General features: G+C 40.7%; 1 protein-coding gene across 1 annotated transcript in view; it reads left to right on the plus strand.

The window, feature by feature from the left end:
• Positions 1-13,454, plus strand: part of OFD1 (OFD1 centriole and centriolar satellite protein) — a 37,562-nt gene extending 24,108 nt beyond the window's left edge. The window contains exons 15-23 of the mRNA XM_032756581.2: positions 2,029-2,140; positions 3,809-4,414; positions 4,783-4,909; positions 5,913-6,013; positions 7,308-7,418; positions 10,697-10,854; positions 11,622-11,792; positions 12,287-12,354; positions 12,645-13,454. Coding sequence (XP_032612472.1) covers positions 2,029-2,140; positions 3,809-4,414; positions 4,783-4,909; positions 5,913-6,013; positions 7,308-7,418; positions 10,697-10,854; positions 11,622-11,792; positions 12,287-12,354; positions 12,645-12,687 — 1,497 coding nt within the window. The 3' untranslated portion in view covers positions 12,688-13,454. The remainder of the gene's footprint in view (positions 1-2,028; positions 2,141-3,808; positions 4,415-4,782; positions 4,910-5,912; positions 6,014-7,307; positions 7,419-10,696; positions 10,855-11,621; positions 11,793-12,286; positions 12,355-12,644) is intronic.
• Positions 13,455-13,554: the final 100 nt, after the last annotated feature.

Below are 13,554 nucleotides of genomic sequence, written 5' to 3' on the forward strand. Positions count from 1 at the left end.
TGTGTGATTGTTGTTGGGTTCTTGGTTGCCTCTGGAAAATGGGATGATAATCTTAGGACTTGCTTCATGGGATGGGGCCTATAAAAGTTCTGCCCCAACTGTAGGGCGGAAGATAATTTTCGTTATTGTAGTTAGAGTCTTATTGCAGAGAATCAGACTTCTGTCTAGTGACCTTAATTAAATTGTGACACCATGCTTAAAGGAGCCTGCCAGCTTTTACTTTTGCAGTACTGTAAAGTCATTATTCAAATGTAAATTTTCCTTTTTGAATTTTAGCTTGAATTAGAGTCTGTCAAAGCCCAGTCTTTGGCAATAACAAAACAAAACCATATGCTGAATGAAAAGGTTAAAGAGATGAGTGATTATTCACTACTAAAAGAAGAGAAACTGGAGCTTCTGGCACAAAATAAATTACTTAAACAACAACTGGAAGAGAGTAGAAATGAAAACTTGCATCTCCTAAACCGTATGTATTTTCTTTTTTTCTGACTTGCATGTTTTAGTAATTCGCATTAGGTCAGTATCATAAAACTATGCCTTGTACTTGTATAAGGTGGGGGGGGCTTACATTGGGAAGATTTATAAAATTAAGATTCTTGGATTAAACTCTGCAAACCTGCCTCTAGGTGGTATCAAGGCTTCCCTTGCCCTCTGACTGCTGATTGGGTTTGGCCAGTGGGGACACCAGCCTCTACATACAGTGGCCCTAGGCTGGCCACTGTGCCTCATGGCCAAGTGAGGCCATAGTGCCTGCGATTACCTCCTCTGAGTGCTCTGCACCACCTCCCTCTCTCCAGTGCTCAGAATTTCTCCCTCCCCTGATTCTCCAGGCCCAAGGAGTACTAACAGTGTGGCCCTGTTACTAGCCCAGGGAACTCCACCATCCTTTGTGCATACCCTGAATAAGTCAACCTTTATTAAAGAGTTCTTAGATGACCTTGACTGTGAGAGCCATCTACCTTCTGCCTGGATCCCAACTGCTGCTGTCAGATGCCCAGATCATATTGGATCCCAGGGCTGTCATCAACAGGTAGACCAGATAGAGAGCTCCTTCTGTGCATGGTAGACGAAAGAAACAGGCTTTCAGGTTAATTTGAGAATTCGAAAGAGTTCTTTTACTTGGAGTAGGACTCCAAGGGTAATAAAGTTTGCATTAACATGCACTAAATTCTTTTGTTGTGAAATTTGAGAGTCAGGATTGCTCTGAGCTCATTTAATAGAATTATTATCATATTTATTGAGTCAGTACAAAGCAAAGAACACTTTAAAACCCCTTTAACTGTTTTTGTTAAGTGAAATAAGAAAACTTAAGGTTGGTAATGACTAGGGTTTTTTTTTTTACCTTCTTAGGCCTAGCTCAGCCGGCTCCTGAACTTGCAGTCTTTCAGAAAGAACTACAGAAAGCCGAAAAGGCTATAGTGGTTGAGCATGAGGAGTTCGAAAGCCGCAGGCAAGCTCTGCACAAACAACTGCAAGATGAAGTGAGTATTGCCCTTCTTCAGTTCTAGTATGATACCAGTACACTTCATAGTTATGTAAACCTGGCACAAGTCACACTAGTGTAAATCAGATTTATTTTAACATCAAACATTACTCCCCCAAATATGCTAAAGGTATCCTTTCTCATCTGAGAAAATTCTGCAGTGATAACGTGACTTCATATTCGTAATAGTAATAAAATGGAGAAGAAAGCAAACTCACCTAAACATAAAATTTTCTGAGTGCCTGATGGTGCCCACTGTTATCTCTCAATTCTCACCCTGATAAGTATTACAAACATTCGCTGTCTTCTGATTTCTGCCTGCATGCCCTAGAGTTCTTTGATATGACTGAAAAAGATGGTGAAAAACTTGTCTGTGTGTTCTGCTTGTGTTTTTTTTTTAATAGGGACCCTGTTGTTTACTGTCATAAAGCTTCTTGGAATTGGCAGAACAAAAAGAGTAGAAACATGATAAGAGAACTTTTCCTTTTGAAGCAAGCTGTGATTTGTTTTACATTGATTTCTTTTCCTATTCTGAATCTTTTCAGATTGAGCATTCTGCACAGCTGAAGGCCCAGATTCTAAGTTACAAAGCTTCTGTAAAGAGGTTAACTACTCAGGTTGCTGATCTAAAATTGCAACTGAAGCAAACTCAGACAGGTTAGAGACATTTTAACCCATAAATATTTTTGTGTGTATAAAGCTTCTGGTGTCTGTGAAAATGTAATGATCATAATTTATTGAATATTAATTATTGTTTTAGGGGAAAAGCCATAGAAATATGTGTCATCTTAGAAGTAAAACTCCCTGTCCATTTTGGTAATACCATCTGGATCATCAGCAAAAGTGTTTTGCTTCATAGGTGCCTCATGGCTTGGGAGAGTCTCGTGCCCCAATAGGAAAGGCGTGGTGGTAACATAGAAGTCCCCACATTCATTCTAGAATTTCCTTTTTTATTTGTTACCCCAATGTTAACACCAATTCAGTAGTTTTATGGATTCCTTGATAGATATATAAATATACAGGACAAGCAGGGTGGTTTAGCAAAAAGAACATTGCCCTCAGAATCAGAGAACTGTTCTTCTTTTGGACCTGTTTTGAAGTTGTTTGACCTTGGGCATGTTACTTTAACTTCCTTGGGCCTCAATCTCCTCATTTGTAATGGGTATAATAATACCTACTGAGCCATGGTGAAAAAGATGAAATGGGTTTCAGTCCAGTGCCTGGGACATAAAAGACACTCAGGAGATGGTTATTGGTATCATTTTATTATTGTATCTTCACTGTGGATGCATCTCTGCCCCTTCCTACTTCGTAAGAAGGATATTAAAGTTTAGATACTTTCTTCTTCAGTTGCTTTCAAGCTCAAAGAAAGTACGTATGTGTTACCAGTTCAACTGGGTCTGAGCCTTCCTTGTTCCCATCTGCATTCTTTCCTCATCAGCTCCTTGCTCTCTTCTACCAGCACTTGTTTTATTTTTATCTCTACTCTTTTCTACTTTTTTCTGTTCCTCATTTTCTTTCAATTCTGTTTGTGAAACTTCTCACAGCTGAAATCATAGCAGTCTCCTATCAATAAAAAATAGTTGAATGAGGATAGAACCCTTTCGCATGCATATGTTGCCGAGGGCAAGCTTCTTTCTTGTAGCATCACGGGGGGGCATTGCAGGAGAGAGGGGCACATGCACTGGCTTTGCATTAGGAAAGCCCAGTAGCTCTTAGACCTGCTAACCGTGTGACCCAACCTCAGTAAGCTTTAGTCCCCCATCTGTAAAATGGGAGCAGTGAGAGTTTAACCACAGTGTTGTTGTGAATGCAGGTCCTCACTTCCTTATATGAAACTCGGGCCATATGCTGTGGATTTCGCAATAGCCCTGGGAGTTCTGAACAGCATCCTATAGTAAAGCACATTAATTATTTTGCAGTCAACTGTATGAATATTCATGCTGGGATAAATAAAGATTATAAATGGGTTTACATCAGTTCAGGTCAAACTTTTCAACCAAATGAGTTCCAGTCTGGTTAGGCTTTGCCACCAAATAAATTATGAATAAATTTTCAGTTCTCAGAGCCTTGTGACTTTCAAAATTGTGCATAATGGATTCTGAAATTATATCGTGTTAGAAAAGACATAGGAAGCTGTAGCTGGTACAATAAGCTCTCAGTAAATGTTAGTGGTTATCATTACCATGGATGGCTTCAGAAACTGTATAGTGCAAGTTTGTCCTTATTACTCTCTTCTATTTTTCAAAAAAATAATATTCTCAAGTATATTTTCTTCTCTGCCTTGTCCACTCACTTCTGAAATTGGCTTTTTGTATCCTGCAGCCCTAGAGAATGAAGTGTACTGCAATCCAAAGCAGTCTGTGATCGATCGTTCTGTCAATGGATTAATAAATGGCAATGTGGTGCCTTGCAATGGTGAGATAAGTGGGGATTTCTTGAACAATCCTTTAAAACAGGAAAACGTTCTAGCACGTATGGTTGCATCAAGGATCACAAATTATTCAAATGCATGGGTGGAGGGTAGTTCCCCTGATTCTGACCTTGAGTTTGTAGCCAATACTAAGGCAAGGGTCAAAGAGCTTCAGCAAGAGGCCGAACGCTTGGAAAAGGCTTTCAGAAGTTACCATCGGAGAGTCATTAAAAACTCTGCCAAAAGCCCACTAGCAGCAAAGAGCCCACCATCTCTGCACTTGCTGGAAGCCTTCAAAAACATTACTTCCAGTTCCCCGGAAAGACATATTTTTGGAGAGGACAGAGTTGTCTCTGAGCAGCCTCAAGTGGGCACACTTGAAGAAAGGAATGACGTCTTAGAAGCACTGACAGGCAGTGCAGCCTCGAGGCTCCGCGGGGGCACTTCCTCCAGACGCCTCTCCTCCACACCCCTTCCAAAAGCAAAAAGAAGCCTCGAAAGTGAAATGTATCTGGAAGGTAAGCCACCCGCACAGAGGGTTGCAGGGTGCTCTGGAGTTGGGTAGCCACCCTGCCCATGACACAGGGTTACTGTGAGGGTCAGCGGGCCAGAGTGGCAAGGTCTAGTGTTTGTTTGGCACACAGAGCTGTTTAGAGAGTGGTAGTCGCCTTTCCTTTGCTGCCTGTTGGTTTCCTGCATTTTATTATTGCCACTGCAATTTAATTTAGGTGCTTGAATCATTAGTTTTGTGGATCTTATGCATCATAATTAGCTATTTGTGAGGATAACAGTTTATTTTCAAACGAATAGAGCTCTTTAGAAACCACGTTGGTATCTTCTCCGTGCAATTGGTAATATTCTTGCCTTGGTTCTTTCTGCACCTTAGGTCTGGGCAGATCACACGTTGCTTCCCCCAGTCCTTGTCCTGACAGAATGCCCCTACCATCACCCACTGAGTCTAGGCACAGCCTCTCCATCCCTCCGGTCTCCAGCCCTCCGGAGCAGAAAGTGGGGTAAGTACAACGTTCTGATTGATTAGCTTCAGCTGAATAATGTTACTTGCTCTGTCAGCCTTCACTTGTTTTACTGGGATTTTTTTTTTTTTTTTTTTGAGATAATTATTATAGATCATGTGGCAGTATAGAATTTGCAATCAGATTGCAAAATGATGTGTTATCTTTGGTTTTAAGATTTCTATTCTGTGAAAATTGTTTTTAAGTAAAAACAATGTACAAATCTGAAACAAAGAAGGTTTTTCTCATCATTAAAAAGTCATTTTTTAAATATTTTGGCATTGAAATATAAACAGATAAGGTTCTGACCTGCATATCATTGAAATAAATTCAAACGTGGTAGCGGCCTCTGGAGTATGATTGTTGAAACAGGAAGGAGTGGATGTTTTTAGAAACTAGGCCTCTGGGTCAGCCAGGCTATGATTTGAATCATGAGCAGACTCCTACCCATACCTGGGCCCCACAGCAGAGAGAACTGACTCCTTAGCTCCGGGCTCGATCCCGGGCATCTGCATGTCAATGTAGTTCTCTGCCACATGGGCCTGTCATGGGCCTAAAGCTTTTTTTTTTTTTTTTTTTTTTGTGATAAGCCAAAAGGAAGGATAAGACACACGCATATGCTGAGTTAGGGCGCTTTGCTCACTCAAGGTTGTGGTGTTATTGCATCTTCAGCTGGTTCATGCTGATAGTGTGCAGAATTTTTTTTTTTCAGAAATGTTTTATGGTTATTTCCTAGGAATAGCATTCAGAGTACAACTTTATTAACAACTGTGGTACCTACTTCACAGCATGAAATAGTTACGAGGAGTAACTGAGTAAACAGGTATTAATTGCTGAGAACAATGCCTAGTGGTGGTGGTGAGGTGGAGCTATTTACAAGACAAAGAGAAAGGGAATTTTGTAGAGCCTTTTCTTGAGTCACAAAAGGCTTTTTGTCACCTTGTACTCTTTGGTTTTCCATTATTAAAACTTCACATTCACGAGTTTTATCCTTCCAATCTAGTCTTTATCGAAGACAAACTGAACTTCAAGACAAAAGTGAATTTTCAGATGTGGACAAGCTGGCTTTTAAGGATAACGAGGAATTTGAATCATCTTTTGAATGTAAGTTCAAATATAAGTACCAGTTTTTATAAGTTGAAAATCTAGAAAGCTTAGTTTTGGTGAAACATATCCATTGGTTTAAAAAGAAAAGCAGTTACAAATTGGGTCATTATTATTTTGTGATACAACCACAAGTACAGATGTATCACCTCATTTTTCTATGATGATTTTCATGTGTGTGTTTACTTTTTAAAAATCTCAGTATGACTAATAATTTCAGAGTTTGAGCTAAGCTTATAAATGAACTATTAACTTACCAGATTTTAAATAAGTGATTTTTCTTTATTTTTTCCTTTGATGGAATACGAGAATGTTTATTTTTATTTTTTTGAGATGGAGTCTCTCTCTATTGCCTAGGCTGGAGTACAGTGGTCTGATCTTGGCTCACTGCAGTCTCCCTCCTCCTCCCAGGTCCAAGCGATTCATCTGCCTCAGCCTTGCCCAAGTAGCTGGGACCACAGGCGCATGCCACCACACCCAGCTAGTTTTTTTGTATTTTTAGTAGAGATAGGGTTTCACCATATTGGCCAGGCTGGTCTTGAGCTCCTGACCTCAAGTGATCCGCCTGCATCGGCCTCCCAAAGTGCTGGGATAACAGGTGTGAGCCACTGTGCCCGGCCTAAGGATGTTATTTTTTAAATTTACTGATTCTGTTGATTGCCTCAGATTTAGAAAACCTCATTTTTAGTAAAAGAATAGAGTTAAAAGAATATTAAGAGTCCAGAAACTGGTGTCCTGGCTATGGCCCTGCCTTAGACTGTCTCACTTTGTAGCCACTTTATAAGTGTAAAATAAGCATGTAGAGCCTATCATCTCTAAGGTTCTTTCCAGCTTGAGAAATCTTTATATTTTCATATAAGCTATTGGTTAGCCTTGTAAACTTCATCTTCAAATCTGAAAGTGTAATATTTTGAACAGTTAAATGAGAGGGCTTGGTACATTTTGTGAATATTTGTTAAAGTCTTTGTGTTAAATCATTGATATTTTAATAGAATTCAAATGATGATCAGCAAGCCAATTGAATTCTTCACTGTCACTGGGTTGATTTTCCTGTTGGGTAACGAATCTAATTTTGTAAACAAAGTTAATTCTTTCAACTACGAGAACACTCTGACAAGCAAATATGTTGGCAAGTGGTTATGTTGGGAACTTCATGGAATCCTGTTAGGAAAGGGCGCACCCAGTTACTTTGGCTTCAGTTCCTGTGCTCCAGTCAGTTGCCCCCACACTGCACTGCCCCTCTTTGTCTTGGTGTTATTATTAAGGACTCATGGGACAATTGTGCCTCATACAGCTGCAGGGAACGTGCCAAGGCAGTTGGAAATGGGCGGGCTCTCTCCTGCCGGGGATATGCCTCATGTGGACGCTGCTGCAGCTGCTGTGCCCCTCTCATATCAGCACCCAAGTAAGTTCTTTTTTTGAACTAACAGTCAGCAGGGTCACATACTAAATACCAGTCCGTGTGCTCTGTGAATTATTTCATGTATCACTGAAGTCGTCTTGTAGGTGTAAATTAGTCAAAATCTTGGGTTGGGGGGTATAAGTGTCATTATATTGTTAATGACATTTCTGAAGTAATTCCCATGTGAACATGTAAAGACAGTGCTGAGAAAGGACACATTGGAAAGAAAGGCTTCTCATTTAGGCTTCCCAAGCCAGTTGCTTAAAAAGTGTTTTCATTAACTCTTCAGTGCCTGGCATAGTAGTTGGACTTTTCCCCAAGACTCTTCTGCAAAAACTGTTCCTTGGGAACCTGAAAGTTTGGGAAATCACGGTGAAAAATTGAAATAATAATTAACTCCTAGCATATATCTTTAATATGATTGTAACATTTAAAATATTATTTATTTTTCTATCTACTTGTTTCCTTTGTGTCTTAAGAAATTAGTACAGAAAAACTTTGTATTTCAATCTTTGGAAAAGCTGTGACACCAAGTTAGCTTAGCACTGGAGGAAAACTGGCCATCAGACTTCTCTTGTCTGGCCCACTTCCTCTTTTTCCTCTTCTCCTCCAGATTACCCACTTCCCTCACTGGGGGTGGAGGGAGACAGGAAGAGAGCCGTGGGAGCTTTGTGCTTTGTTCCAGGGCTCAGCCAACAGCCAGGTCCTTTTCTTCTTGGACCAAGTGTTAAATCCTCAAATCTGAAAGGAATTTTCTCAAGTAAAGCCACCTCTTAGTCCCTCCCAAACGCTGGAAAAACATCATACCCAAAACATACCCAAAACCCCTGTTAGCAGTTTCTTGGTTTTAGTCATGGTACTCAGGAACATATAACTGAAAGAGGCAAGAGATTTTGAGAGGGTTGATGTTGCTGATTCTAGGGTAAATCTGCTTTGGAAAGCATTCAGTGAGACATGATCTAGAGCCTTGTCTCTGCTGGGCACTTTGCTCAGGGCTGAGCATATAGCTCAAGCCCTCGCCTTCCTGGATTTCTAGCAGGGGAGGCAGATGGTCAGCAGGCCATCACCCAGGACTGCAGCAGGGAGGGGCTGCAGCAGCTGAGTAGGGGCCGCGGCCACAAGAGGGAGTGTCTACAGGCACTCACTTGGCACAGACCTGAGCGAGGGAATACAAATAACGTGATAGGATAAGGGAAATCAACTGAGTAACTAGGTGTTCTGCCGCTGAGATGGAACATAGATTATAATATTGGCTTTAAAAATTATTAAGCAGCATGGCGAGTCACATTTTGGTTATTGAGAAATTGTTATATTTGTCATTTTACCTCTTCATCTGGGCACAAAGGGAATTCAAAAAGGGTGAAATTTGGTGTCTCGGAGGTGTCCCGTGGACATGCTTCCTTTCTTTCCCCTTGTGTCCAAAATATTTCTGTATACCACCCTGCAGCTACAAAATATACACCAGAGCAGAGAAGCAGCTCACTTTTCCTCTTTATTTTGTAATTGGTGCTTAAACAACATTCCTATTTTGAGATTATTATTCCATATAAGAAAGTGATCTTGTTTAGGAGTAACCATTTTTTCTTCTTCTAGCAAGGAGGAAGTTGCATTTCTGCCTGTGGAAATGATCAGCTGTCTCCTCTGGTATTTTAATTTCATGAGAAGGATTCAGAAGAGATGGGGGAGAGAGAGAAGAAACTGTGTTGCTTCTCTCCTATTAGTAAAACTCAGTTCCTGCTGATCACTTTAGAACAAGGCAAAGTAAAAACGTTCAAAGTCCTCTGCTGAACCTATGGATTTTTCTGCTTATTAGCATTGCTTGGGTTGAAAAAAAAAATGTAGGTTGTGGGTCAGAGCCAGAAGAGAAAGGTCAGCATAATTGTCTCTGGGATTGGGGTCTAATTAAAACTTTTGAGATGTAGGGACCTGTGCCAAGATGCAGAGGGAACAGACAAGTAATTAAAGTATGGGCCTTGCCTGGAAGGAATAGAAGTGGAAGAAACAAGTACATGTAGTTTTTGACAAATCAGGTACAAGATATCCTGCAATTAAGATGCTGGAGTGGTTACTTGTCACTTCAGGAATAAGGAAGAGGTGGCATTTCAGTTGGGTCTTGAATAGCATTTCAGACTTTGTGAGAGCAAGGGAGTGCTACAGGCTGAGGAGACAGTGAAGGTGAATGCCGAGCAAGGAAGATACAGCCACGGCCAGGCCCCAGTGAGTGAGTTGATACAGATGAAATATTTCTAGTACAAAGTTGGTGGTGATGTAGGAAATCAATCTGGGAAGAAAAGGGCAGATTCTCAGAGCCCAGACTACCATGGCGTAGGACTCTATCAGAGTGGAGATGCTGCAAAGCAGATCCACATCTTCCCTTCAGGAAATGCCTGGTGCAGATGACCCCAGGTTGTTGGAAGGCAGAGACTGGCTTCAGGAAGAGCCTTGACTGGGCTGTTTCAGTAGTCCAGGGAGATGGTGAGAAGGGCGCCTGTTGCAGCCACAGGACAGGGAGTGTGAACCTGCAAACACTGGTGGCTGAGTGGATAGAGGGTAGAAAGAGCATGATCGAAGGACTGGGATGATCATGCCTGGGATGAAGCTAGTGCTGTGGGGTTTCCACATGCAGATGGCAAGGAACGATCAGAAATGTGGACGCGAGGCTAGGGAGAGAGACCAGGAGTAGAGGAAAAGATAGGGAAAGGATCCATATACAAGTGATCGCTAAAACCCCAGGAAGGACTGCCGTCAGTTTGGAGGAAGTGGGGAATGAACAGTGAGATGGCTGGAATGGCGGGGGGAGGGCAGTGGTGTGATTTCTGTTCTGTTTTGTTGGGGTAGGACAGACTTGAGCATCTTTATGGGAGTGAGACTTCTAAAACTACTGTGTACAGAAATAGGGATTAATGGCTCCGTCTGGGTCCTAAAGATAGGGGAGGGATTATAATCAAAGGCAGAGGCAGAAATGCAGGGTTTGTCTTGGAAAGGAGGGAGGAGGTCTGTGAAGAGGATGAGAACATGTGACATGGAGGGAGGACAGTTGGAGTTGGTCATGGTGAGGGTGACGTATTCGTCTCAGTCAAGTGAAGTAGGGTACAGTTCAAGGAGTGGGGTTGGGAGCTTGAAGTCAGTGAAAATGAAACAGTGACTTGAAGCAGGTCACAGAGTCAACTAAAAGCCAAGCAGAGTCTCCGTGGGTCTTGGCAAGGGCTCTTGCAGACTGGTCCTGCATTCATTTGAATAATCTGATACTGGAAGCTACTCTTTATTTTCTGTCCTATTAGGTGTAGATCAGAAACAAATTGAAGAACAAAAGGAAGAAGAAAAAATACGGGAACAGCAAGTGAATGAACGAAGGCAGAGAGAAGAAAGAAGGCAGAGTAACCTACAAGAAGTTTTAGAAAGGGAACGAAGAGAACTAGAAAAACTGTATCAGGAAAGGGTAATAAGTATGACTTGATTCTCTGTACTGGTTGCTCCATTGTACACCTTTCGTAAGTACATTGAGCTCAGGGAGGGGAGTCAATTGGTGTACAAAGTCAGAGGTGCGGCAGGTGCCTTAAAAGGCATCCCTGTCCTCTCCTTGTCTTATAAGCAGTGAGAAAGGCTGCACAGAATGTGCAGCCTAGGAGTTTTGTAGTAAAGGATAGTTTTTGAAGGTAATTTTTGTACATTCTCATCTGATCCTTAAAACAAGCCTGTAAAAAAGGTAGACTGTGCTTTGCTGCAGAACTTTGCTTTGAAAACAGGGTTTAAAGAAGAAACTGTCGGTGTCAGCTAGCTGGGACTAGAACCCAAGGGAGGAGATGGCTGCCAGTCCACAGATGCTTCCAGGGGCACACACTCCCTCCCTCCTTCTAGTTCTCTTCTTGCTTTCTGTGTCCCGATTCTGGTCCTAGCAGATGGATTACTCTGTCCACTTAACACACCTGCTAAGTCTTGCTTGAATTACTCTAATATATGAATGTTCCTCGGACTCTTGGTTAATTCAAGTCTAAAGCACAGGACACTTGCCAGTTAATACCTTCCTTCATTGAGATGACATATTTGTCTTCCTTTGATGATAGCAATGACTTCAATTTTAAAAATTAGTCCTCTGGCATACAGGCTGTACTTGAAGGATCGGGATTAATATTAGTGCATTTTTAAAACACTTAAAAGTTTTACAAATGTATTTGTGTATATTCTGTTTTGGTGCCTGTTTTATAGAGGATGATTGAAGAATCACTGAAGATTGAAATAGAAAATGAATTAGAAATGAAAAATGAATTAGAAATGAGTAATCAAGAAATAAAAGACAAATCTGCTCACAGTGAAAATCCTTTAGAGAAATACATGAAAATCATCCAGCAGGAGCAAGACCAGGAGTCGGCAGATAAGGTGCCAGTGCCATGGGCAGGGCAATCTGTGGGTGGGGGACATTCAGGGCTTCCGTGGCTTAACTTCTTGGGACGGGAATCCATCTTCTCCATTGAAGACAAAAAGGTGAAAAGTACAGAAAATCCAAAGTTCAAATGGAACCTTGAGTCTTTTAAATATACTGCTCTTTTGACAAAAATTCATAGCTTTTTTGCTTAAGGTAAAAGATTTAAGAGACTTTAATTTGTAAAAGTTGGGGTGGCTCATTAAGAACAAGAAAGAAAAGATCTATCAAATGCATTAATACTGACATTAATATTTTATGTAAGTTTGAAGTATTATGGGTGTTAAATGCATACCCTATAGTTTATTTTTATGTGCTTGCTAAATTTCATGTTTAAAAGTCACCTTTTTACTTTTAAATTACATATATATTTCAAAAATAGTTCTTAAAGTATTTCATAAAATTAATGCATATCTAATTTCAAAATTTTCTACCCTCTCCATGTAATCAGAGCTCAAAAAAGATGGTCCAAGAAGGCTCCCTAGTGGACACGCTGCAATCTAGTGACAAAGTCGAAAGGTACCTGTTTTCCCTACACACTGTTTCATACAAAAACTGTTAATTGCTCATTTTGTCAGCCAAGAGAAACGGTTAGATGTTTGAGATTGCCTGTAAGAAGTTATTGAATCAGTCAAAATTAGTGACTATAAAAACAATTGATTGAGTTTTTTGACTTGTGAAATTGATCCTGATACAAATTGTAAGCTAGGGCAGAAACCCCCCAGGGAAGGAATTGAGAACATTATGAAGATAGCAAATAAACTTGACACAAATTTTTACATTTTAATTTTTGTCTTTCCCTAATTTAGTTTAACAGGCTTTTCTCATGAAGAACCAGATGACTCTTGGTAACCATGTTTGCTGCCCAGCTTCTAACTTACATACCATGAGAAGTTACATAACATTTACTCCTTTGTAAATGTTTCCCTATCATCAGACAAAACTCAATAAAAATGTGTGTAATCCAGTGTGGGGTTTTTTTTTTTTTTTTTCATAATTTTGATACCATAGTGTGTGAACCAAGAATAGTCACGTGAAACCTCTTCTCCAGTCATAGTATTTCTCATTCATTATAATGAAAGTGACTGGCTTTTAACCTCCTTATTTTTGTCTTAAATTTTTAAATGAGTATAACCTATCTTATTGGTCAACTCCAGGCCTACATTTTGGAAGTTTAAGCTGTGTTCTTTTCTCTCCAAAGTTGGGCTGCCACCTGTAAAACAGGAGGTCATTTTTCCTAGCACACTCCTGTTTTGTCCCTGAACATAAAAACAGATTTTTCTAGGCATTAGAAATAGTAAGAAAGATACTGCCTCTGGTCTTTACTTTTGATGTCTGTGGTTTGAATGTATGTGTCCCTCCAAAATTCATATGTTGGAATTTAAACCCCCCAGTGTGATAGAATTAAGAGGTGGCACCTTTTGCAGGTGACTAAGAGTGGGATTAGTGACCTTATAAAAGGGCTCAATGGAACTAGCTAGGCCCTTTTGCCTTTCCACCGTTTGAAGACACTGCACTGATCCCCTCTGGAGAACACAGCAACAAGGCACCATCTTGGAAGCAGAGACCGGGCCTTCACCAGACATCGAACCTGCCAGTGCCTTCCTTGATCTTGGACTTCCCAGCCTCTAAAACTGTAAGAAATACGTTTCTGGTCTTTATAAGTTACCCAGTCTAAGGTATTTTGCTATAGCAGCAGGAACAGACTGAGATAGCATC

Source organism: Hylobates moloch, unplaced genomic scaffold (genome assembly GCF_009828535.3).
Source record: "Hylobates moloch isolate HMO894 unplaced genomic scaffold, HMol_V3 SCAFFOLD_7, whole genome shotgun sequence".
In the NCBI taxonomy this organism is placed as follows: domain Eukaryota; kingdom Metazoa; phylum Chordata; class Mammalia; order Primates; family Hylobatidae; genus Hylobates; species Hylobates moloch.